This window comes from Staurois parvus, unplaced genomic scaffold, assembly GCF_062004578.1.
Source record: "Staurois parvus isolate SC_StPar_1 unplaced genomic scaffold, SC_StPar_1.0 ptg000159l, whole genome shotgun sequence".
Taxonomy (NCBI): Eukaryota; Metazoa; Chordata; class Amphibia; order Anura; family Ranidae; genus Staurois; species Staurois parvus.
Window position 1 is genome coordinate 1845680 of NW_028317955.1, and position 26246 is coordinate 1871925.

The window sequence follows — 26246 nt, forward strand, 5'->3', positions numbered from 1 at the left end:
AACAGTATAAGATTTTTTTTATTTTATCACCATAGAGCAGTTAGAACAATGCCAAATGATTATTTGTTATGGGTTACTGAACTTTTCTTACTAGATACATGTTTGTGGACACCAGACCACCACAGCAATATGAGCTTGTTAGACATCTTAGTCCAAAACCATAGGCATTAATATAGAGTTGGCCCTCCTTTCTGGCTACAATAGCCTCCACTTTTTTGGAAGGCTTTCCAATGATGCTGTTCAAGAAGACCTGACTTCGAGAAGACCTGACAATTTGTGTTCCAATTCATCCCAAAGGTGTTCAATAGGGTTGAGGTCAGGACTCTGTACAGGCCAATGGGTTTTCATTCACTTCTAACTCATCCTGACTTTATGGAGCTGGCGTTGTGCACGGGGCACAGTCATGTTAGAACAGAAAAGGGACTTCTCCAAACTTGCCACAAGGTTGGACGATAACAACTGTCTAAAATGTCTTTGTATGGTCTGTAGCATTTACAGTACCCTTCATTGAAAACATCTGAATGCAATCATTTGGAGCGGTGTCCACATACCGTTGGCCATATAATGTACAGCTGTATGACTTAGCACAGGGGTCTCCAAACTTCAAAACAAAGGCCCAGTTTACTGTCCTTCAAACTTTAGGGGGGCTGGACTGTAGACAGAGAGTTAAAAATGTCTCTGCATCGGTTGGTGTAAACAAAGCCATAAGCTTGGTGGTCAGTGTAAGTAAAAAAAAAAAAAGACATCATTGGTGTCAGTGGAATTCATAGTGCCCATCATTGGTGTCAGTGGAATTCATAGTGCCCATCATTGGTGTCAGTGGAATTCATAGTGCCCATCATTGGTGTCAGTGGAATTCATAGTGCCCATCATTGGTGTCAGTGGAATTCATAATGCCCACCATTGGTTTCAGTGGGAGGCATAGTGCCTCATCATTGGTGTCAGTGGGAGAATTAATTCCCAACCTCTGGTGTCAGTGGGAGGAATAGTACCCCAGTGTTGGTGTCAGGATGAGGAACAGTGTTGTTATTGTCAGTGGAAGGAATAATACCTCCTATGAGTGGAGGGAATAGTGCCCCAAAGGCTGGATGAAGGTGCGCAAACAGCCACATCTGGCCCATGGGTCACATTTTGGAGACCCCTGCCTTAGCAGATAGCCATTTCTTAGGTTCCATCAGTTACAGCCAAACTGCAGCCCAAACTTTTTTTTTTGTTTTGGACATAAAGTTAATCATCTGTCAACTTTTTTATTACTGTTTTGTGTACCCATTTGGGGGATTTCTCCTTACCTCCTCTTTATTTGATGGGTGTCAAACAAAAATGAAAGGCAATCCCCCACATTGGTAGAGAAGCGGGGATACATTTTTAGTAGAATTATGAAGGATAAGAACCTCTGCTAATATTTTATATCTTCCTAGTTGAGATTTCCCCTCACTTCCTGTCTAGCTGACACATGTCCAACAGAAAAGGGAGAAAAGACACATTTTCTCTACAAGAACAATAAGAAAGCATATAAAACTGGCAGAGATTCTAACCCTTCCCAACCTCTCTCAATCAAAAACAAGCAAAAAAAGTTCTGACAGTAGTTGGGGTCTCGGGTCTACTAAAAAGGCAAAAAAGCCTTCCTTCCAATCCCTGTTTTTATTATCTAGGGACTATCAAGAAGTTTCAGCATTGATTAAAAATATAAAACAAACACTCTTTTGGTGAGTTTTTTAAAGTTTGGTTTATTTTCAAGTATAATAATATTTAGAGATGATCTGTAGCCAACCCAGCAATGTTACATTTCTTATTCTCAATTATGTTGAGAAAAGTGATTCTTAACTTTGAATGTGAAATCACTTGTGTTTCCGCTATTGAAAGTCCGTTCAGGCAGCAGAGGAATGCTCACAGCCAGTGTGTTGCACCAGCTTCTATGAGATAGGACAATGAAGACACCAACACACACCATCTCTCAATACAGTAGAATGCAGTGAGTGGATGTGGAATGTTGTCCTAGATCGCTCCCCCAAAAGAAATGTCTGTATTATCACTCTGCAACTAAATTTACAGAAGCCAATTCTTGAACAGAATACAGTAAAAGGTAAAAAATTAACAAGGCATGGCATTGTTAGATGGCTAAAGTTCAGCTTTAGATCATTAAAGCAGGACATACATTAGGGTTGCAGGAAAGAAAATTGCTCGATTCCCCCACCAACACATTCAGTGTTGATGGGGGAATGTCTCCCGTGGAGCTTTTGTATTCTGGTTTCCCAACCATCAGAACACAGTGATCACTTCTGGGTGCTATAGCCACCAGCAGTGACTGGACAAAAAAAAAAAACAGGCTGGTTGTACTGAAGTTGATCGATGGATTTAGTACAACCAGCTTGCCTATACATGGATCAAAATTCGTCTGGTCTTACCTGAACCAGCCAAATTTCGATCTCTCTATGGCCAGCTTCAGTTTGTCCTAGATTTCTTTGCTTCGGCCAAGCCTGTTGTTAAGCATTACATCCTAAGTTTAAGGAAGAAGTATCAATACAAGTTAAAAGAAAAAAACTTTGTCGGATACTTTAAGGGACCAAGTGCCTGCAGCACTTCTTCGCATTTCGCTCCATAGCATGATCGGACAGTTAGCCCCTCCCCCCATGGCTTTCTGACCACGCTGTTAGCAAGGATGCAAATACATAATGAGGGCTGACTGACAGCACTCATCTCTAGCAGCAAGAGTACTCTGAAGACAAGATTAACCATTTAGCACAGCAGGGCGTGAGGTCAGTCAATTCCATTACCCAAGCGCTGACTATTCATTCACAAAAGTAAACAATCATTCCGTGCCGCGGGGCTGTGTGATGTATCTGCCAGTGCAGTGGCTGCTTACTATCTGCTGGCATCTCTATCACACAGCCCCACCAGCACTGACTGTTCATTTATAACAATTAGAGATGGGGGCAGAGGCCCAGTTCTGTACTGTAATTCCCCCATAGAAACACCCAGAACATGGGCTCCATATAGGGCTGGTGCTACAGCACTGACAGAATAATACATTCATTTTATTTCCGAAACACTGCATGGATGTTAACAGGACTAAATGTTTTGTGCACTGGGTCCCCTAGGGGATTTGAGAAAGATTATTATGTTGTAATAATACCTCTTATGTAATCCATGGAGAAGGCCGTCTTCCATGACTCCAGCCATGTTAAGGGACTCCCCATCCCCTATTAAGCATCAATACAAATGATTTTGTCAGCTAAGCTAGCGTGAAGCTCTACTATCTACCCATTTTAATATACTGCGTTTTAAAGGGAAAGTATAGTTTTATTGAGTACATATGATGAGTTATTATAGCAGTGTTTACCTTAAAGCTGAACTCCGGGATAGTTTTAACATCACAGCTGAATACAGGGAAATGGAACTATGCCTGGGCACTAGGACAAGGGATTAAACAAATGGCAATATCACTTTTGCAGTTGTTGGAACAAATTACAATTCCCATCATGCAATGGGGGCAGTAGTTCTCAATGCCCGTGAATGTATGCGGGGTGATGGGCAGGTATGTTGATGAGCTTGCCAATCTCTTACAGCAGGCTTGGGCATGATGGACCAGGAGTTGCAATTTAAGTGAGTGGATCAAACTGACTCGCTATACAAGGGATGTCACAAGACTGGTGGCCAAAGACATATCATGCATTGTAGTTCCCCATTTTACTAAAAGGAAATAAATGGGACAGAGACCCTTCTTACTGATTCTAGAGTGGAACACCTGTATTGTAAATCATTGAAAAACTGCTTAAAAAGGCAAGATATAGCCTTTGGAGTAATGGCAAAAATGTCTGCCTGGAGTTCAGTTTTACAGTACATTATCATGAGACGCTTTAATTGTAAAATGATTGCTCTTATCATGTTTATCACTGTAAAAAACATATAGCGGTTTCTAGATTGGCCACTAAATGCAGCAAATGTTATATTTGCACTCTGCTTTCTTCCCCAACTGTTGTAATAAGATATCAGCCACTCCAGCAGCAAACGATTTTGAACGACTCACCTGACTCATAGACTTGCATTGTGAGAGCAGGAACAGTAAAGCAGCAGCAAAAGCAGAAAGCAAAATCTGCATATGTAATGAGCAAATATATATATATATATATATATATATTTACTAGCTATATATAGGAAAATCCTTTGTTTCTATATAACACACATTGATGACACTATTTACATCGTACCAATCTCTTTTACACATATATCTAAAAAAATGTTGTAACAGACTATACATTCCCTTTAAATTTAGCTAGGCATAAATCACACCATAATAGTTTTTTTTCTTTGGGGGGGGGGGAAGGGGGTGCACAACATTTACCCTCAACCATATGTATTACTTTAGCTGGATGTAATAAGGAAAAAAAAGCTTGAGGACACAAAACTGGTTCAGCATGGTACACCAAGCCTTGTATTACATTACACTGTTGGTCCCACCAATGTATACACATTAGTTCGATTGTTTTCTCCGCGATTCTTACAGCTGAGGTGTCATGACCTTCCTGCTAGCAAAATCATAGCTTGTTGAAGCGACTGCCTGCATCTCTGTCTCCACTTATACTCCCAATACAAGCCTCATGCTAACAAGAACTGAAGGTTGGTAAGCAAGAAGCGAATGCCACTTGTGACTGTCACCACGGACGTGGCGGGATTGAGTTTGAATGTGTTGGCATCCCCTTTCTTGTAGTGATCACGGAATACGTAGATGCAGCCATTGCAGCTGGCGATTTTCCAGAGTGAAGGTCGAGAGCTCCACACATCAGGAAGGCAAAGCCGCGTGAAGCTGTCCAGAAGAGGGTTGTAGCAGACCAACGAGTCTCCCTCTGCCACAATGAACACCAAGTCCTTATGAACGGCAGCATGCATGCGTCCAGCAAAAGGCAGCAGGTACGGTTTCACGTGGCACTTTTCAGTGTTGGTGTCAAAACACTGAATAAGGCGTGAGGGTTTGGTAAAAAAGTCCAGATCATTCTCGTCACCTCCAAATAAGTAGATGAGCCCATTAAGGTTTACGCCAGCAGCACCCGAGATGGAAACCTCTAACTGGCTGGTTTCCGTCCATACGTTGTCTTGTACTCGATAGTAAATTACCACATTGGAGAGAGAGTCCTGTAACGTCTTTCCACCAAGGGAGTAGATAGCATCCTTGCTGGGGACAGACACCAGTGTGTGCTGCAGACGGTCTCTGGGCAGAGGAGCGCAACGCTCCCAATCCATGGTCTCCATGTTACATTTCCACATTCGCCTAGGGATGGAGCCCCCTACCACATACAGGTCGGCCCTGTGCTTGCAGGCCGCTGTTATCTGGTGACACAGACTGTTCTGTCCACTTACAGTTATAGAGTCATCCTGCGCACAATGTAGTGAGACCGCAATAGAGTGCGTGCGAGACTCCTCCTTACCAATCAGATAGATGTGCACATTTTCCCCAATTTCCTAAAAAATAAAATGTAAATATTATTATCTACTCAAAAACTTCATAAGAGGCCTTCTTATTTTGCAGGGCTCAAATAGAAGCAATACCCATAGCAGGTGGAATCTATTCTTTCACATATTCCTCAAATCACTCCAGAAAAAGTCCCTGGCTCAAGCGACCTATAGAGAGCTGCAGACATCCCGAGCACCACTTGAAATTCTCCTTACCAGTAAAATAAAGGGCACATTTGTAAAACTTCGCTCCCACTTCGATTGGGGCAACAAGCCAGGAAAGATGTTTGCTAGGGCCCTAAGAGTTGCCCCTCTGTGGACATATTTTCTCCAGATTGAGTCAGGTGATGGCAGAGTGTTACATCTTTCTAGTCTGTGCACTGCAATTGCACTTGCAAGTGCACTGAAATTGCAATGCAAGTGCAGTTGCTCTAGATCTGAGGGGAACATTCAACATAAAAAAAAAAATTAATTTTTTGCTTGCACGATTGGAATGATAGAAATCAGCAGAGCTTCTCCTCATTTCAGAGCTTCCTCTCAGCTCTAGCAGAACTGCACTTGCAGTACACTTACAGTGCACAGACTATTTGTCTTTAGTACAATGCCTTGAAAAAGTATTCATACCCCAATGCTGGTAGGTCAATTGGATCCTGTCTAAATTGGCCCATGTATGTGTATGTATGAATGTGAGTTAGGAACCTTAGATTGTACGCCCCTTTAGGGTTAGGGACTGATGTGGAATGTACAATATATATGTAGAGCGCTGCGTAAATTGATGGCGCTATATACAGTGGGGCAAAAAAGTATTTAGTCAGCCACCAATTGTGCAAGTTCTCCCACTTAAAAAGATGAGAGAGGCCTGTAATTGGCATCATAGGTAGACCTCAACTACGACAGACAAAATGAGAAAAAAAATCCAGACAATCACATTGGCTGATTTGGAAAGAATTTATTTGCAAATTATGGTGGAAAATAAGTATTTGGTCACCTACAAACAAGCAAGATTTCTGGCTCTCACAGACCTGTACCTTCTTCTTTAAGAGGCTCCTCTGTCCTGCACTCATTACCTGTATCAATGGCACCTGTTTGAACTTGTTATCAGTATAAAAGACACCTGTCCACAACCTCAAACAGTCACACTCCAAACTCCACTATGGTGAAGACCAAAGAGCTGTTGAAGGACACCAGAAACAATGTAGACCTGCACCAGGCTGGGAAGACTGAATCTGCAATAGGCAAGCAGCTTGGTGTGAACAAATCAACTGTGGGAGCAATAATTAGAAAATGGAAGACATACAAGACCACTGATAATCTCCCTCGATCTGGGGCTCCACGCAAGATCTCACCCCGTGGGGTCAAAATGATCACAAGAACGGTGAGCAAAAATCCCAGGACCACACGGGGGGACCTAGTGAATGACCTGCAGAGAGCTGGGACCAACGTAACAAAGGCTACCATCAGTAACACACTACGCCGCCAGGGACTCAGATCCTGCAGTGCCAGACGTGTCCCCCTGCTTAAGCCAGTACATGTCCGGGCCCGTCTGAAGTTTGCTAGAGAGCATTTGGATGATCCAGAAGAGGATTGGGAGAATGTCATATGGTCAGATGAAACCAAAATAGAACTGTTTGGTAGAAACACAACTCGTCGTGTTTGGAGGAGAGAGAATGCTGAGTTGCATCCAAAGAACACCATACCTACTGTGAAGCATGGGGATGGCAACCTCATGCTTTGGGGCTGTTTCTCCGCAAAGGGACCAGGACGACTGATCCATGTACAGGACAGAATGAATGGGGCCATGTATCGTGAGATTTTGAGTGCAAACCTCCTTCCATCAGCAAGGGCATTGAAGATGAAACGTGGCTGGGTCTTCCAACATGACAATGATCCCAAACATACCGCCCGGGCAACAAAGGAGTTGCTTCATAAGAAGCATTTCAAGGTCCTGGAGTGGCCTAGCCAGTCTCCAGATCTCAACCCCATAGAAAACCTTTGGAGGGAGTTGAAAGTCCGTGTTGCCCAGCGACAGCCCCAAAACATCACTGCTCTAGAGGAGATCTGCATGGAGGAATGGGCCAACATACCAGCAACAGTGTGTGCCAACCTTGTGAAGACTTACAGGAAACGTTTGACCTCTGTCATTGCCAACAAAGGATATATAACAAAGTATTGAGATGAACTTTTCATATTGACCAAATACTTATTTTCCAGCATAATTTGCAAATAAATTCTTTCCAAATCAGCCAACGTGATTGTCTGGATTCTTTTTCTCATTTTGTCTCTCATAGTTGAGGTCTACCTATGATGCCAATTACAGGCCTCTCTCATCTTTTTAAGTGGGAGAACTTGCACAATTGGTGGCTGACTAAATACTTTTTTGCCCCACTGTAAGTACCTGAAATAAATAAATGTAACTCAAACCTTGAAAGATTCAATGAAAATGATCTTGATGGCTTACCCTGCAGTGCCATTTACTGAACCGTCATTCAGCGAGGATGCCGACACAATATCCAATATTTGTTAAATGAAGGGAAGCTATTTAAGAACATGCAGCAATTTCATTTAAACTGCAACTTACTAAAAGAAAAACTTTACAATAATGTTTTATAGGTTCTGCTCATTAAAATGGCACCATTATGTCCTTTTAGAACAACATACCTTCAGGCTAGACAGCAGCATTTCAGAAAACTCCTCTCTCTCTTCCTTGTTGTAGTGGATCCAGTTCTTTATAGCAGTGGTGGGATTCTGAGAACAGGGAACTCCATCTGGTTGGAAAAAAGGTGTTAATACTTACAAATAAAAAAAAAACTCTTTACCAGGGATGAGCTCAGGCAGGTTCAAACGCAAGTCTGAATCCGCCTGAGCTATCCTACCAGAAAGCTGTCAGAGCAGACAACCAGTCATAGGCAGAGGGGCATTCCCTGCTCCACAGCCACACTGATGTATATGTGCGACTGCAGGGCATGCATCCACCATCTAGGCTTGAGCCCGGGTTCACAGTGATGCGGTGCAGCACATTGCATGTGATCGCATAGGAACCGCACCACATTCCTGTGCAAATCACATGCAATTTCTGTGCGGTGCGATTTGAGCCATACATTTTGTATGGCTCAAATCGTACCGCATCTGCACTAAAAAAGTTCAGGACCCTTTTTTGTCAGCACTAGAATCGGATCGCATAGGTGTTGACACCCATGTGATCCGATTCTGCACATCACACCGCGTTTTCTGAACTGATTTAGGGGTGTCGTTAACTTAAAATACACACCCGCAGCGGTTTCATAAGAATGGGGCGCGATTATGATGTGCTGCGGAAATCGCACCGAATTCTGCATTGCATCAGTGTTAACCTGGGCTCACTGTCCACTTTGACAGCTTCCTGGCAGGATAGCTCAGGCAGGTTCACGCTTGCATCTGAACACCCTTGAGCTCATCCCTATTCTTCACTGAGCTAGGTATACAAACTTCTTTCCTTAGCAAAGGACTTGTTTCTTATATATACTTACTGACATCTGGAAACAAAGTGCTGCTCCCCTACCAAGATGACTCCTCCACAGAGAAAAAGTGTAAAAAAGTTAGTGTTATCTAAACCCAAAAGCAAAAATTGTGTATATCACTGCTCTGTGGGGGTTGATTTACTAAAACTGGAGAATGTGAAATCTGGTGCAGCTCTGCATAGAAGCCAATCAGCTTCCAGTTTTTATTGTCAAAGCTTAAAGTGTTACTAAACCCAGGACCCTGCATTAACTATATCAGGTCTCCCACAGTACACAGAAGTGCAATTATTTTAGTAAATATAAACTGCTAAATACCTTTTCTCATCAGCAGTTAGAGCAGTCTTGTGACTTCTATCAGTGTCCAGCAGAGCACTGGGTAAAGCTTGTAGGAGGAGTTTTTATTCTGCTGCAGGAGGATGCAGAATCCCTGACCTCTGTCTGGACAGTGCTGATTACATGCACTCTCCCAAGAAAAAAAACAAAAACACCTCTCTAGCCATACACACCAAACTGAGCATGTGCAGAGTGACTCCATACATATGTCTTATCAGGAGATAAGAGGGGGACAATGGAAGAAGGGGAGGATCAGAGAAGTCAGTATCAAACAGCGGTTTTACACAATGCAGAGGATTAACCCTTTAGGTTCCACAGTGAGTATAACAAGCATGCTTTACTACATATACAGACTGATTTTACTGTTGTGGGTTTAATAACACTTTAACCTCTTTACGCCGGCCACACACAAATGTGCGGCCTCCCGGTGTATGGGCCTAGACGCCGAGCGGCCGCACATTTGTGTGCAATTAACAAAAACATATGTGCTGAGAGCGCGCACCCTGCATGCACCCAGCACACGTCTGGTACTCACGGAAAGGTCCCAATCTCCTCTTTCGATTGGGACCTTTCCCGATCATGTGACTGCATTGACGGCGAATCATGGCGGTCACATGACCCTAAAACCCCGCTCCGCCTCCTGAACCCTTAAAGGGCCGGGAGGCACCGGCTCCAAGGGGTTAACTGAACAAGCTGAAGTTAGAAGCTGATTGGCTAACATGCACATCTGCACCAAATTCTAAATGCTCCAGTTTTAGTAAATCTCCTCCTATGTGTTGCCCCACTGCAGGCAATCACATTTAAACTTTGCACAGAATGTGGCATATTTCCGGAATTAAAAGAAATAACCTATATGTTGCTATAGGGAAACACAGACAGGGGTTTATTTACTAAAGCTGGAGAATGCAAAATTAGGTGCACTTCTGCATAGAAACCAATCAGCTTCCAGGTTTTACTGCCAAAGCTTAATTGAACAAGCTGAGGTTAGAAGCGGATTGGCTGCCATGCACATGTGCACCAAATTCTGAGTGAACCAGTTTTAGTAAGGGCCATTTCACACTACATGTATTTCAGTGTGCTTTTTTTCTGCATCCAAAACGCACAGAAAGTAGGTTTTAATGTTGTCAGTGTATGTACTCTCCAGCGCCTCAGGATATGCACGGCCAAAAGGGAAGCCAAGGGTACCAGGACAGCGACAACCAAAAGGAAATGTTCCAGGGGTGCAGCCCTCCTCAGACGGGGAAATCAGCCACTGGATAGAGAGAAAACAGGTGGCGCACACACCTAGTGCATTATCGAAGGTTTATTGTAGGAATTAAATCATAAAAACATACTCACAGACGAAGCATGTATCTAAAAAGCATAGAAAAATGACAATGGCCACAACGGCGGGCAAGGTGTTCTCACTGTCAGTGCGGTCAAATGGCTGACGCGTTTCGGGGACGAATCCCTTTCCTCAGAGCTGATGACCAACCTCTGATGCTGATGTATGATGAATGGAAAGTGAAGTAAGAGCCTCGCTGTTGATGCCATTTGACTGCACTGACAGTGAGAACACCTTGCCCGCCGTTGTGGCCATTGTCATTTTTCTATGCTTTTTAGATACATGCTTCGTCTGTGAGTATGTTTTTATGATTTAATTCCTACAATAAACCTTGGATAATGCACTAGGTGTGTGCGCCACCTGTTTTCTCTCTATTTAATGTTGTCAGTGTCATAGTTCACATCAGTGCTTGCAGTTCCAGTGCATTCTGGTTGCAGAAAAAAAAAAAAAGTAGCAGAGGCTGCATTTTTGCTGCACAGAACTGTACTGAAAAGAGGTAAAACACACCAAAAATGCACATGTCCCAAAATTGCGTAAAAAATGTGCATGTGGAAACACACCTGGACTGTGTTTCTATGGTGTGAACCCGCCCTCAATCTACCCCACAGGTCTTTAAAGTGGAGTTCCACTCACCGGTCAAAAAATAAAAGTCAGCAGCTACAAAAACTGTAGCTGCTGACTTTTAAAAAACAGCCACTTACCTGTCCGTTGGTGTGTCCCCCGCAGCCCGTTTCACCTGCCGTCCTGGATTCCAGGAGGCCGGCATCTTCAGTGTGGGAACCCGGCTGTGACAACTTGCGGCTTCACAGCCCGGTACCCACTACGCATGTGTGAGTAGCGCTGCGCTTCATGAATGGTCCTGTAGTCTTCTGAGACCTGTCACGTGTCCCAAAAGACTACAGGGAGGGAGGAGACCTTCCGCTTCCGATCGCCTAGGCGATCGGACCGGAAGTGGGAACAGGTACCTGTCAAATTCAGGTATCCGCTGCGCCCCCCAAAAGTGCCAATCCTTAATGGGGAGCGGAGAAGCAGTCCTTATAGCAAAACATCCCCTTTTGGGTGGAGCTCCGCTTTAAGACACTTTGATACATAAGTCCCATGCCCTCTCACTTAACAGTTTTCAGACCCCATCACATATCTAAAGCTACCAACCTGCAATGATGTCCGTCAGAAGCCGTAAGGGTAAGTTCAGAAACTCTTCGGTGTCGTTCAGCTGTGACAGGTGGGTTTTGGCACAGTGTTTAGCCGCAGTATAGAGCGCCGTGTCACTGTGCTGGTCTGCCAGCCACATGATCTGCAGGCAGTTTTTCACCTGCACCGTCCTCACCAGGAAACGAGAGCATTCCTCAAATAAAGCTGTCAGCTGGTACATATCAGCCACCTCATATGTTTCTTGGAGCTCCTCCAGCCTCAGCTTCACTGTTCCATGGTAAATGTAATCCACCAGCAGCTGGAAAACGCTCTCGCTCACATCCTGAAGTTGGATGACACGGTTACGGCCCTCTTTTAGATTGGACGCAAACATAGAACGGAAGAAGCAGCTCTGGGCAGACAGGACAAGTCGGTGCAGCTGGAATTCCTTTCCTTCTACTAGGATAGTGACATCGGCAAACAGCTCCTCTTCCATACACAGCTTCATGATGCTCTGGGCCACCCGGCTGCTGTGTGAGCGGTCTGTAAATGTGTAAGTCACAAAGTAATTCTCCTCCGTGGAGTTACCAAGGTTCCGAGAAGCAGCTTCTTCTGAAGCATCCATGCTTTACACCAGACTAGAGTGATAAAGTGCCTGAAAGATACAAGAAATGATTTGTTTCTATAATGAAGTACTGAGGAAGAGGCATAATAGATAAAGGCAGGCCATAACAGCAATGAAAGCACAGGAATGTTTCCCCTGCAGGAGCAAATTGGATCATGCTTTGCTGGTTTTTTTTGCCTTCCTCTGGATCAACTGTGGGTGTAGGATTATAACTTTTTTTTTTTTTTTTTTAAATGGTTGAACTGGATGGACTTATGTCTTTTTTTCAGTTAGACTAACTAAGTAACCATCACTCAATAAAAAAAACAAAAAAAAAAAAAAACACATGAACCTTTTCCCCATAACATAACATTCAACCCCCCCCCCCCCCCTCAGGGAAAAATAACAGGTCTTTTTTTTTTTTTTTTTTTGAGGGGGGGTATTTACTAAATTTTCAAATCTAGACTGCCCCCTCCCTCCATTCTTGCCTGAGCTGATATGCTCCATCTCCTGAAACCTCCTGGGATATACAGTGGGGAAAATAATTATTTGATCCCCTGCAAAGTTTGTAAGTTTGCCCGCCTACAAAGAAATGAAGGGTCTATTATTCTTATCATAGTTGTATTTTAAATGAGACAGAATATCTTCACTCTTCATTACATAATTCAGCCCCTGTGGTGGGAGGCTTTTTGCTCAGGTGTTCGGTATACACATGGGCTGTATTAATGTAAGTTGAAGAAGTACAGCTGTTACCAATAGCAACCATGGCAATGTACTGTGAGGAACATTCATAAAAACTGTCGGAATATAAAGCAGTTACTCACGGCAACCAAAAAAAAAAAATCCTTTGGGATATCTGTTACAAATAAAATCCTTTGGGAACACATTTAAAGTGTATCCCTAGGCAAAATCTTTTTTGTACGTTTCTGGATAGAGTGGGGAATAGTTAAGACCCCCTGTCAAGTCATTGGGGGCACCCACCCCTTCTATTTGTCTTGGTGACCATTGTCATGAAGATAGAAAATGAGTGGAATCCAACGTTTTAGCCCTGGTTCACATCGTGCAACTTGTTATGTGACTTTACAGATCAAAGTCGCATGACAAGATCCAACCTATTTGCTGCTATAGTACAGTTCAAACCGGTGCAACTCAAGTCGCAGGGACTTTGAAAACGGTTCCTGCACTATTTTTGCGCACTTTCATGTGCGACTTGCATTGTCATCTGTGTAAATGAAGTCACGCAGACGTCGGCAAGCTGCACAGGAAGTCGCACTAATTGGTGGCTTTGAAATCGTGCGAAAATAGCGCAACTTCAAAGCTGCACCAGTGTGAACCTGGTGTAAGAGTTACCCCAGAACAAGAGGTAAGGGGAGGTCTTCCAATGGGGGTACCTGCTCTAAAGACAACTGCCGAAAAGGGAAATTCCTCTCACTTTGGGGGATTTCCTCTGAGTTCCTGTTGCGTCTTAGGGGACAAAAAGTGAAGAGAAGTTTCTCCAATGGTGCACAAACTGAAAAAAAAAATAACAACCAGACAGGGATTATTAATATTGCCTAGTATATCCAGAACTAAAAAAAAAAACGTTCAGACGATAGATACACTTTTAGGTATATATAAAACCAAAGCTCTTATTTTACGTTTTGGGATAGAGTGAGGAAGGGTTAGACCCCCAATCAAGTCACTGGGAAGATTCACCCCTCTATTTCTCCTGGTGATCATTGTGACGAAGACAGAAAATGAGTGGAATCCAAAGTTTTAGAGTAGACCCCAGAGGTGAGGAGAGATCTTTCAACAGGGACAACTGTCTAAAAGCAGAATTCTTCTCACTTTGGAGGATTTTCTCTGACTTCCTGTAGCATCCTAGAGCACAGAGAGTGAAGAGAAATTTCTCCAATGGTACATACATAAACAGCAAAAAAAAAAAAAGAAAAACAGGCAGGTATTTTAAATCTTCCCTACATATATATATATATATATATATATATATACTGTATATATAATTTTTTTATTATAGGTATACCAACCTTTTTTTCCTCGAGTTTTGTGATAGCGTGAGAAAGGGTTAGATCCCCTGTCAAGTCAATAGGGGGGACTCACCCCCTCTATTTGTCTTGGTGACCACTGTCACTACGACAAAAATGAGTGGAATCCAAAGTTTTAGAGTTGCCCCCAGAACAAGAGGTGAGGAGAGATCTTCCAATGGGGACAACTGTCTAAAAGTGCAATTTCTCTCACTTTTGGGGATTTCCTCTGACTTCCTGTTGCATTTTAGGGGACAGGAAGTGAAGAGAAATTTCTCCAATGGCACTTACATAAACAGCAAAAAGAAAAGAAAAACAGGCAGGTATTTTAAATCTTCCATACTACATCTATGTATCTATCTTTATTTGAATTATAGGTTTACCAAACCTTTTTTTCCCCCAAGTTTTGTGATAGCGTGAGGAAGGGTTAGACCCCCTGTCAAGTCATTGGGGGGATTCACCCCCTCTTCTTGTCTTGGTGACCACTGTCACTACGACAAAAATGAGTGGAATCCAAAGTTTTAGAGTTGCCCCCAGAACAAGAGGCGAGGAGAGATCTTCCAATGGAGACAACTGTCTAAAAGTGGAATTCCTCTCACATTTGGGGATTTCCTCTGACTTCCTGTTGCATTTTAGGGGACAGGAAGTGAAGAGAAACTTCTCCAATGGCACTTACATCAACAGCAAAAAAAAAAAAAGAAAAGAAAAACAGGCAGGTATTTTAAATTGTCCATACTACATCTATCTTTATTTGAATTATAGGTATACCAAACCTTTTTTTTCCCCAAGTTTTGTGATAGAGTGAGGAAGGGTTAGACCCCCTATCAAGTCATTGGTGGGACTCACCCCCTCTATTTTTTACGGTGACCATTGTCACTAAAACAGAAAATGAGGGGAATCCAAAGTTTTAGAGTTGCCCCCAGAACAAGAGGTGAGGGGAGATTTTCCATTAGTGACAACTGTCTAAAAGTGGAATTCATTTCACTTTGGGGGATTTCCTCTGACCTCTTGCATCTTAGGGGACATGAAGTGAAGTTTCTCCAATGGTACACAAACAGAAAAAATAACAAACAGACAGGGATTTTAAATATTGCCTAGTATATATTAAAATATATATATATATATATATATATATATTTTATTTTTATTTTTTTTTAAATACCTTTTTAAAAAGTTCAGACTATAGATACACTTTTAGGCATATCTAAAACATGTTTTTTTTCCCCTTCATTTGGAATAGAGTGACCACATCAGGTAAAATGTTGAATGTTCCCTCACTTTTGGTCCCAGTGACAACAGTGATTAGTGGTGCTGAGCTCGGTAGTGATTGGATCCCAGTCCGGACCCACCAGGAAGCTATCACTACAGCGAGCCAATCATAAATGGCGAAGACATTCCCCACCCTGCGCCTGCAGGCATGTAAAGGGCGTGCAGTATGCGGGGGTGGGGAAGGTTTCCACCACTTATGATTGGCTGTCAGTATTCAAAGTGAACAGAGCCTCACACCCTGAGCATGACAATAAACACCTGCCAGGCGCTCTAACCCCACAGCACTCTCTCCAAATAAAATGATAGTTGTGGCTTTAGAAACACTTTATATAATGCGGAGCAGAGGTAGAACTGTCACCGCCACCATCCCGAGTCCTCTGGGCCAACTCACTGCAACTTGACCATACGTGGACCTGTTGCCCATAGCAACCACACTTAATTACTGAAACTATATCTACTACAGGAAAAAAATATTTCAGCTGCCAACAGCAACCAATCAGATCACTGGAGGGGCGGATTCATAAAATCTGCAGGTGCCCACAGCAACCAATCAGGTTCCAGCAGACTAATCTGTACCACCCTGGGCAGAGGAAGTGTAGTTGCCCTTGGCAACCGGCTTCCTTGAGGTCTAGAGGAAAAAGTGTATCGAATCTTATGGAGGGAGGGGAGTGATGGCTACGAGCCGTGTCCGGGGATATTCTACAACACGCAGGCTGCCATGGCCAGCCGGTACTGTACCCACGTGACCCCTTCCCCGCTCCCCCCTGGCTCCTGGACTCAGCGTCACCCTCCCACCCCGGATTTACCGTCCCCGCTTCTGTCCGCTCCTCCTCTCGCCCTCTACACCCGGAACTCTCCTTGCCCTGCTTTCACACGCCGGAAGTCGCCCGGAGGAATTTCCTTGGAGGACCGGACCCAGGCGGGAGGGGTTTCCGGGCTCTCTGTGTGTCCTTGTCTGTCAGTGGTCGCGAAGAATGCTGGCTGGAGTGCGGGCGGTACGGGGCCTGCTCCGGGGAGGTGAGACATGAGGACCCCCCACTGAGAGGAGACAGGAGGGCCTCTACTGTAACCGATAGACCCCGCACCCCATGAGGAGCTCTTCCTTATCCCAGACCAACCTTGCTCGGCATAAGGGCCTCTGCTGTAACCCATAGCAACCTTGTGTATGAGTCGGCTGTAACCCATAGCAACCTTGTGTAAGACTCTCGGCTGTAACCCATAGCAACCTTCTGTATGAGTCGGTTGTAACCCATAGCAACGTTGCGGAAGACTCTCGGCTGTAACCCATAGCAACCTTGTGTAAGACTCTTGGCTGTAACCCATAGCAACCGTTCCTGAGCATGGGAACCTCTGCTGTAACCCATAGCAACCTTGCGTAATATTTGGCTGTAACCCATAGCAACCTTGCATTACCTAATACTCTCGGCTTTAACCCATAGCAACCTTGCATTGTGTAAGACTCGGATGTAACCCATAGCAACCTTGCATTACGTAATACTCTTGGCTGTAACCCATAGCAACCTTGCATTGCGTAAGACTCTTGGCTGTAACCCGTAGCAACCTTTCCTTGGTATGAGAACCTCTGCTGTAACCCGTAGCAGCCATAATTAGAAGAAGGAACTGTTCTGTAACCCATGGCAACCTTGCTCAGCATGAGAACCTTTACTGTAACCCATAGCAACCTTGCCTGGCAAAAGAACCTCAGCTGTAACCCACAAGTCTTGCTTGACATAGACTTCTACTGTGATGGTAATCTTGCTTTGAATAAGGACCTCTGCTGTAACCCATAGCAACCTTTGCTCGGCAGAAGAGCCTCTGCGGTAGCCTATAGCAACCTTTGCTCGGCAGAAGGGCCTCTGCGGTAGCCCATAGCAACCTTTGCTCGGCAGGAGGGCCTCTGCGGTAGCCCATAGCAACCTTTGCTCGGCAGGAGGGCCTCTGCGGTAGCCCATAGCAACCTTTGCTCGGCAGGAGGGCCTCTGCGGTAGCCCATAGCAACCTTTGCTCGGCAGGAGGGCCTCTGCGGTAGCCCATAGCAACCTTTGCTCGGCAGGAGGGCCTCTGCGGTAGCCCATAGCAACCTTTGCTCGGCAGGAGGGCCTCTGGGGTAGCCCATAGCAACCTTTGCTCGGCAGGAGGGCCTCTGCTGCAACCCATAGCAACCTTTGCGTGGCAGAAGGGCCTCTGCTGCAACCCATAGCAACCTTTGCGTGGCAGAAGGGCCTCTGCTGTAACCCATAACAACCGTGCTTGGAGTCCACCAGCCAGGTGGCTCCTCTTTCCAAGCTCCTTGGGGAAAAAATTAATAAATACACTTATTTTTCTCAATAGGTGAACTTATCCTTTAAGCTGGCCATAGATGATCCTTTTCTTTTGTTTTGCCAGTGGGCTTCATTGGGGGGAAACAAGCAGATCCCCCAGGACATTGTATTCTAACAACGGGGCTGTGCCGTCAGAATACACGGATGATCTTCAGCTGATTGGCAGAGGTTTTCCAGCTTGTCTATTCGACAGAAGTTGATATAAAGCAGACCATAGATGGAGCAAATTTCTTTCCTGGAACATGGATTCCCCCATCAACGCATACAGTGCTGACAGGGGGATCCCTCCCGCCGAGCCATTGTATTGTCCCCCATTGTAATGTACAGCGCTGAGCGAACTGTTGGCGCTTTATAAATACTGTATAATAACTGTCACAAAACTCCAGTGCAAAACATCCTCCACCATAAATCTGCTCACCCCCAGCAGTGTGACCTCACATTGTACAATGTTTTGGTCTAACTGCACTTTTGGTCCCAAATATATGGACTCTGTAGATCAGCTTACTGAAAGATGGCTCCCAGGGTGCTCCCTCCAGATAACCGCCTTAATGTCAGCCGTATTCCTCATAAACAAAAGCTCAACATAGTGCTTTATCCTTTAAAAACTTTTATTGCACAATAAACATAAGAAATGTTATGGATTCCACATGCTCAACGAATAAAATTCAAAATACTAACAATTTACAAAGCCATCCACAACTCTGCCCCAACTACATCACCAGCCTGGTCTCAATATATCAACCAAACCGCTCTCTTCGATCCTCCCAAGACTGCTCTCTACTTCCCATATCACCCACTCCCATGCTCGCCTACAGGACTTCTCCCGAGCTTCTCCCATCCTATGGAACTCTCTACCCTAATCTGTCTGGCTGTCTCCTACTCTATCCACCTTTAGATAATCCCTGAAAACCTTTATGATGAACATCCAGTAATGTACTAATTATGCACAAGATGGCAGTATCATCCCCAGCAGCATAGACCCATCACAGACTGTTGGCAGTCTGTGGCCTCAATGGGGAGAGTTCCTCTTACAATCTGTCCTGTGATGATTGAGAAAAAAATCACCAACATGAACACATACAAGTGTAATAAGCTGGTTGGAGTTCTGGCTTTTCCCTGCTCATCTTGTTTTTATTTGGTGTTGTATCTCTGTTAGATCCTTCATCACTTCCTGCCCCCATGTTACTTGTTACCTGTACGGGGGGAAGTAAGGGTTAGTCTTGCCCAATATAGCAATAAAAACTTGACAGAGGATATATCCCTCTCACATTCTTTCCAAAACTTTAAACATTTTTTTTTTGTTTTTGGAATTCCACATTAACATAAAGGTATATTAACAGCTTTGCTGGGATGGATAAAGAATTCTAAACTTGGTTCTCCCCACCTTTAGAGTCTTACTCCTACTGCTGAAACATTGCTAATTTTTACCATGCCTGTCTGTGTAAGCCCAATGAGTCTTAAATTATTTCTGAAAGTAGGAAGTTTGTTTTCCTTTTCCTTTTGGTTATGTTTTGGCCTTGCGTGACTGTTTGATCAGCTTGACATGCCTTTATTTGTTGTTTGAACTGGCTGTCTTTAATTTCCAGCTTCTGCTCTCCGTGTGCTGCCCCAAATACGCAGTGAAACCACAACTTCAGAGACAAAGCGTAAGTTGCCATTTGTTTACAAATCTTTTAACATGTCATTTAAAAAGAAGGCAATACGCTACTAATTTGTTTTATGCTTTTATGTTATTGACAAGGTTCTCTTTTATTTATTTTTAATTTTTTTTTTTAATAACAAACATGTTATACTTACCCTCTGTGCAAAACCACTGCACAAAGAACAGCCCTTTACCTCTTCTTCTTGGGTCCCCCCTGGTGCTCCCAGGCTTGATCCGGAGCTGTACTGTGTGTGCCTATGGACGCAAACAGTGCTTCTTGCCCCTCCTCACTGGATTTAATTGAAAGCTGCAGGAGGCAATGGCTTCTGAAGAGAGGAAGAGCAGAGTCGCTGCTCTCGGGCACAGTGCTGGAACAAGCTTGGTCTCCGGTAAGTATTGGGGGGGCATGGGGGGAGCTGCACATAAAAGGTTTTTTTTCTTGATGCAGAGAATGCTTTAAGGTAAAACAAAAAATGTAACCTTTACTTACAACCCTTTTAAAGTGTTATTAAACCCAGTACCCAGAAGTCCTCCCACAGTGCACAGAACACAGAAATGCAATTATTTTAGTAAAAATAAACTGGTAAATACCTTTTCTCATCGGCCGTTAGAGCAGTCTTGTGATTTCTATCAGTGTTCAGCAGAGCACTAGTTAAACCTTGTAGGTGGAGTTTTCTTTCTGCTCTAGGAGGATGCAAACCCCTTACCTCTGTCTGGACAGTGCTGAATACATGCACTCTCCCAAGAAAAAAAAAACCTCTCTAGTAATACACACTAAACTGAGCATGTGCAGAATGGCTACGGGTTCAGTCTGTCTTATCAGGAGATAAGACGTGGACATTTGAACAAGAGGAGGTGCAGAGTAGGCAGGATCAAACAGCCTTTTTACACACTATATGTCCATGGGTTCCAGACTTTAGGCAGTCATTGCCAGTAAAGGATTCTCAACAAAATATTACAAATGAACATTTTATTTATGATTATATTCATTTGTCCAATTATTTTAGTCCCTTGAAAAAGAGGGGATGGCTACTATTTAGAGCTGTAATTCCTAAACCCTTCCTCCAATTTGGATGTACATACCCTCAAATTATACATGAGAGTGTGCACTTTCAGCCCATATCCATTATGTAACTATAGCTGGAATATGTTTTGGTAAATACCTGAAAAAACTAAAATTGTGCCTGTGTCCAGATATATATGGACCTAACTGTATCTCATTTTGCAATTTAACAATTTTTAGCCTATCCACACTTAGATTGCGCTCTTTATATTTAAAGTGCATCCAAACCTAAGAACAAATGTAATATGGTATGGATTACCAGTTTCTACATGAGGTGGTTGCATTAGTTTAGTTTTTCAGGGGGGGTTTTGTCTCTAAAGTTCACCTTGTAATCCTGCAAATCACAAACTTCCTTTACTAGGGTGACCGTTCACTGTTTTATCTATAGAGGAGCAGCATAGTCATCGTAAGACAGGAAGTGTTAGGACTACAGAACACGCCCCCCTCATCTTCATAACATAGTGAGGAGGTCCACACTGGGAACTGAGTGTAGCACAGGCAGAAAGCACAGGTAACATTGTCACTTTAAAGCTTTCCTGAGATTTTAGTAAGTGGGTTTAGATCTGCTTTAAAGAAAACTTGAAATATGTAGGCTGTTTCTGATTTTTACTAATAAAAATTCAGTTTGCCTGGCTATGTAATACGTAGTCTAACAGGATTACAGATCTGGTAACAAATATGCAGATCAGGGGTTGTTAATATTTGTTGCTGCATACTTGTTCTGGAACAGTGGCTTGGACGGTATTGGAGCCAGAGGTATCGGAAATCAAGCAAATTGTATTGCAGCCTGTGCCCCATAAGGGAGATTTCTGCTCACTTTAGGTGTTTGGGGAAGGTGTCTCTCTGTGGATATACAGACATTGTAAAGACCTTATAAAAACATAGGGCTTCCATTACATCTGAAAATGACAGATGCCTGCCTGCCTCCAACCTCAGGATGTTTGAGTCACAGTCCAGACCAAGCATGTAGTAAATGAGTGTCAGAACTACTTATCTCTATGCCTGTCCCAGGTCAGCAACTAGAGCAGCACTGAAGTCAAATCTTCAGAAAGACATCCAAGTAACTAGCATTCTCAAGGGAGCATTTAGTGATGACAACTTACATTAATCACGACAGGGCCCCTTAAACTTGACTATGGTTCTATCCCTCTGCTATCTGAAGCTGAAATACAACTTGTGTGTCGTTCTTTCCTTATTGTCTTATTGATGTACTTTCTTCTTTCAGCAACGGTTCGGCCTGGCAATACAGTGCTACAGAACCAGCTGTCAGCGTTTGGGGAATATGTGGCTGAAATCCTGCCGAAGTATGTTCAACAAGTGCAGGTTAGTAGGTGTGACGTGCATTTTTGCGTTTTGAGAGCTGGCTATATACATATAGACTATTTTCTTTTAGTCTGTGGGACGAAAGAAAAAAATCTAGCAGATTTCCCCATACATGCTATATAATGTGGGCAGTGAAATCTCCTTCTATGGCTGTTATATTCTGACAGCTGTACCTGAACAGTGACTGTATATGATTAGATGCAGCTAATGTTCAGCGAACAATTTTTCCACCAGTTTCTTCGCTGGACGTTGGGCTGGGGGTGGCTGATGGGGCCACCAGCTATTGGAGTCAAGCCAGTTCCTTGGGCAATTTTTGTACCTTACTTGATTGACTACAGTATTTCCCTAGATGGTGATTTGTCAGTGGTATGGACCTGCTGTGACATTGTTACCATATACTGCCAAAAAGTTTCCAATCAGCATCTTGCAAGGAAGCCTGCAGGTTTTGCTAACATGCTGACATTTGGACCATTGCAGTTCTGCCATGTGGTGAGGGAGGGAGTTGTGAGAGTTGTTTTAATGTTTCCATTGTTGCAGTGAAAGGTTTATAGTATGCTGATGCCCACTGGCTTGTAGACTGGGTGGTAGGGACATTCATCTGTAAATTCCACTGGTGCAAGGACTGACACTTTGTAAGGCAACATTTTACCACTATATGGAATTAAAGTGATTGATTGTAAAGTTGTTTTTTTGTTTTTTTGATTTTTTTTTTTTAATGTAAGATGATAAATATGTCATATTTGCCTGCTCTGTGCAATGGCCTCGAACCTCCTCTTGCTATAGGGACACTCGTGTGCTTGCTCCCAAGCTGGGCTATTTGTTTCCATTGATACATGCAGCCCAGCTCATCCCTGCCCTCCACTCCCTCCTCGCAGGATTTGATTGACAGCAGCAGGAGCCAGTGTCTCCTGTAGCTGTCTCTGAGTCTGTGAGGAGAGTGAGCAGCGCAATTGCTCTTGCTCACAGCACTGGATAAAGCTCAGGTAAGTATTTAGGGGGCAGCTGAACAAGAGAGGGTTTTTTTTTTTTTTTTCTGCATTAAGGTAAAAAAACCTCCTGTCTTTGCAACCACTTCAACACCAGGATATATACTTTATGCATATAGACATTTTCTGAGATTGTGTATTGTTTAGCTATAGAGTCAGTCCACTTTCCACTGACGGCAACATTATATGTGTTGTATTTTGTTAAATACGGTGGTGTTGTTTCCTAGGTGACTTGCTTTGGAGAATTGGAAATAATGATCCATCCTGATGGGGTTATACCAGTCTTAACATTTCTTCGTGACCACACAAATGCTCAGTTCAAAAACATGGCTGATTTGACTGCTGTGGATATCCCAACAAGAGAGAATCGCTTTGAGGTGAGTTCTGGCAATAAGGCATTTACTTGTTTTAACTGTGAGCCCGAGGTCCCTCTTCCTTTTTTTTTTTCTTTAGCATGAAGTTTTTAAATCCCCTATACCTCCATTTTTCATCTGCTATACTAATTGCCTTTGTTGAATCTGGTTGAGTCTATTTTTTGCTCAAAACAGGCTAGCATACCCATAGACAAGGCTTTGTAAAACAAGCCGACTATTAAAGGATAACTTCACCTTTGGGAACATATTTTAGGGTGGAACATGTAACATGTTCTTGATCCTGCAGCCGCCGCCAGCTGCCCCCCTCTCCCTATGACAAGTACGGGGAGAAGTTCCCTACATTTTTCACTTCATTCGTCACTTTTCAAAAACAACTTGGCCGTGCAGGGCTCTGTCCACATGCCTGCGTCATTTATTCACAGTCCTCTGTGAATGAATGGAATACAGGTCCCAACAGCCTTAGCAGCTATTGGCTTGTAGTCCTCAATGAACTACCATGGTGCTGTGAGCACTGTGGTATTTCATTAATTCTTCCTGTCAGAACTATCAGCTTGCTCGTACAGGATACTGACAGATCTGCAGGACACCTGCACCGCATCAGCGATCGGCTGATTGCTGGTGCAATGCTTTAGAGGCTTCTAACACAAAAATAATACATGCATTTTTTTTTTTGCTCGTAAGAAAATGTACATTTATTTTTGTGGAAATGTGAACTTATCCTTTAAATACTAAATGGACTGAAATGTGATGTGAATGGTTACCTTTTCTGCAAAGAAATGCACCCTAAAACAAACTAAAGATGCACAACTGTTTTTATAACTTGCTCTTTACTGCCCACTGGGACATCGATTGACTCATAAAAAGAGACCTGAAAACCAGGATTTCATTTTTTACTACATTCAATGTAGAGTTAAGAAAGGGTTAACATGGAATTCCAGTCATACCGTAACTAAGTCTAAATCTGCTCCAACCCCCATTCTAAAACTATTCTATCAACACTAAAAGGAAAGATCTATATACTTACCCAGTCGCAGGCTGCTCTGGTCTGGTTATATGATCGAGTCCTAGTGCTAACTTCAATGTAGAGGAGAGGCAACAACAACGGCTGCAGAGCCTGGGCAATGATGTCTCTCATAGGCTAGGATGGGGCACCTGTTGTCGGCTGTCCCTCCTCTACACTGACGCTGGAAGCCAGTCATGTGACTGGACCGGGCGCGGCTTCACAATAGGCAAGTGTGCATATCTTTTCTTTTACAGGGTAGATGGAATAGTCTTAGAATGGGGGTAGGAGTAGATGTAGGCTTAGTTAGGGTTTGACTGGAATGCCACTCTAAGCTGCTAGAAAATGCCTTCTTCACATTAGAACCTAAATAACATGATGTCAACAGATCTTTGAGAAGTATAAATACATTTCTAGCACTTCTTAAAAAAGGACTAACCAGGGAAGACAAAAAAAAGAATGGAATTCTGTTTTAAATAAAACAATTACAAGCATTGTTGTTTTTAATTGAGCCTTTTTGTGCTCCTTTTAATTCTCTCCTCTGGTGGTTTGTCCGCCCTTAGCTACTTTATTTAATTCTTTATTTGTTCTTTTTCAGATCGTGTACAACTTGCTTTCTTTGCAATTTAACTCCAGAATCCGTGTCAAGACTTACACAGATGAACTTACTCCCTTGGAGTCCATTGTGTCTGTACATAAAGCAGCCAACTGGTATGAGAGAGAGGTGAGAATTCCCTTATTGCCTCTGTCTGACATTTGTAATGTGGACCCTGGCTTTGCTGTGTATGTTATTTGGTCTTCTTAACCATATCAAAAGTGACTAAATCTACTTAAATCTGCAGTGCTCTGCACGTAATTGCCCCTTGTTACTACACTTTTTTGACCTCTTATTACATAGGGAGCTCAAAACATGCTTTCCGAGGACTTACCTTTTTCTAGTCATTCCAACTGCTATTCCTTCTGTTTCCCAGTTTATCCCCATCAGAGTGCTATATCAGATAAATAGATCCCATAATGTAAAATCCTTAATTTTTCGAAGCGGGTTCAATTATGCTCATGTTGAAAGGTGTTCTCAATAGCACTCTGTATACAATAGCACTCTGTATACTAGCACATTCTTGGCACATTCTTTTTCTGTGCAGAGTGTGCGTTTTGATGTCACCTGCTTGTCCTAATCGTTTTGTAATGATTGGACTTCCTTCGGTTCAGATATGAAAGTCCAGTCACAAGGAAACGGGTAGGGCAGCACCAATGACTTCAGGGCACTTGCATACCCTTGAGAGAGTGGTGGAACTAATCCTGGTATACTGAGTGCTATGGAGTCCACCTTACGGTATTTGGGAACATGTAATTTTTTTCCATGTAACCGTACACTTGCCTAGCATTAATAGGCCAAAAACACTGTCAACACGGCCAAAAGGAGTTCTATCACCACTCCTCTTTAGCATCCAACACTGAGAAGGTAGCTGTAGCGGAGTGATGGCAGTGTGTCAGAGGGCCCCTTTACACAGACAATGTCACTTTGACCTGAATGACACTTGAAAATATACACACTTTAAGATACTTCTAGAGAATACAACAGCCTGGCTAATCTGCTTGTAGATGCTCCATGTATGGGAGTGGAGTAATGCTGCACCTTACCATGGGTGGAATCTCTGAACCATTACTGCACTACAGGTAGTTCTTTTTTTATATTTATTTTTTTAACCTGTGGTAGCTAATGCTACCTTGACTTTTCTTCCCTTGTAGGTTTGGGACATGTTTGGTGTGTTTTTTGCCAATCATCCAGATCTGAGAAGAATCCTCACAGATTATGGCTTTGAAGGTCATCCTTTCCGAAAAGATTTCCCTCTCTCTGGATATGTGGAGGTAGGTTTCCTTCAAGAGACATTACATCAAAAATTAATATT

General features: G+C 43.3%; 2 protein-coding genes across 3 annotated transcripts in view; one reads left to right on the forward strand and one right to left on the reverse strand.

Annotated features, from left to right (window-relative positions):
• On the reverse strand, positions 1–16695 carry KBTBD4 (kelch repeat and BTB domain containing 4). Of its 2 annotated transcripts, XM_089675821.1 has the most exons (5): positions 16434–16515; positions 13729–13847; positions 11755–12388; positions 8107–8213; positions 1–5457 (listed from the first exon to the last, which is right to left on the reverse strand). In XM_089675821.1, the coding sequence occupies exons 3-5, from the start codon at positions 12356–12358 to the stop codon at positions 4597–4599; spliced, it is 1572 nt and encodes a 523-aa protein (XP_089531947.1). In that variant the 5' UTR covers positions 12359–12388; positions 13729–13847; positions 16434–16515; the 3' UTR covers positions 1–4596. The 2 variants fall into 2 exon arrangements, with proteins under 2 accessions (XP_089531947.1, XP_089531946.1); XM_089675820.1 differs by lacking the exon at positions 13729–13847 and having other exon boundaries at positions 16434–16695.
• The window catches only part of NDUFS3 (NADH:ubiquinone oxidoreductase core subunit S3), a 12335-nt gene continuing 2580 nt past the window's right edge, over positions 16492–26246 (forward strand). Inside the window, exons 1-6 of the mRNA XM_089675822.1 lie at positions 16492–16644; positions 19535–19594; positions 21879–21976; positions 23190–23339; positions 24935–25060; positions 26086–26205. Of these exons, the coding sequence (XP_089531948.1) occupies positions 16602–16644; positions 19535–19594; positions 21879–21976; positions 23190–23339; positions 24935–25060; positions 26086–26205 (597 nt within the window). The 5' untranslated portion in view covers positions 16492–16601. The remainder of the gene's footprint in view (positions 16645–19534; positions 19595–21878; positions 21977–23189; positions 23340–24934; positions 25061–26085; positions 26206–26246) is intronic.

Excerpts from the sequence above, each read along its gene's own strand:
- KBTBD4 (XM_089675820.1), bottom strand. The coding sequence starts at position 12,358 with ATGGATGCTTCAGAAGAAGCTGCTTCTCGGAACCTTGGTAACTCCACG. Across the intron at positions 8,214-11,754 it reads TCTGACGGACATCATTGCAG|ATGGAGTTCCCTGTTCTCAG; the intron begins GTTGGTAGCTTT and ends TTTTCCAACCAG. Across the intron at positions 5,458-8,106 it reads TGCTGCTGTCTAGCCTGAAG|GAAATTGGGGAAAATGTGCA; the intron begins GTATGTTGTTCT and ends TTTATTTTTTAG.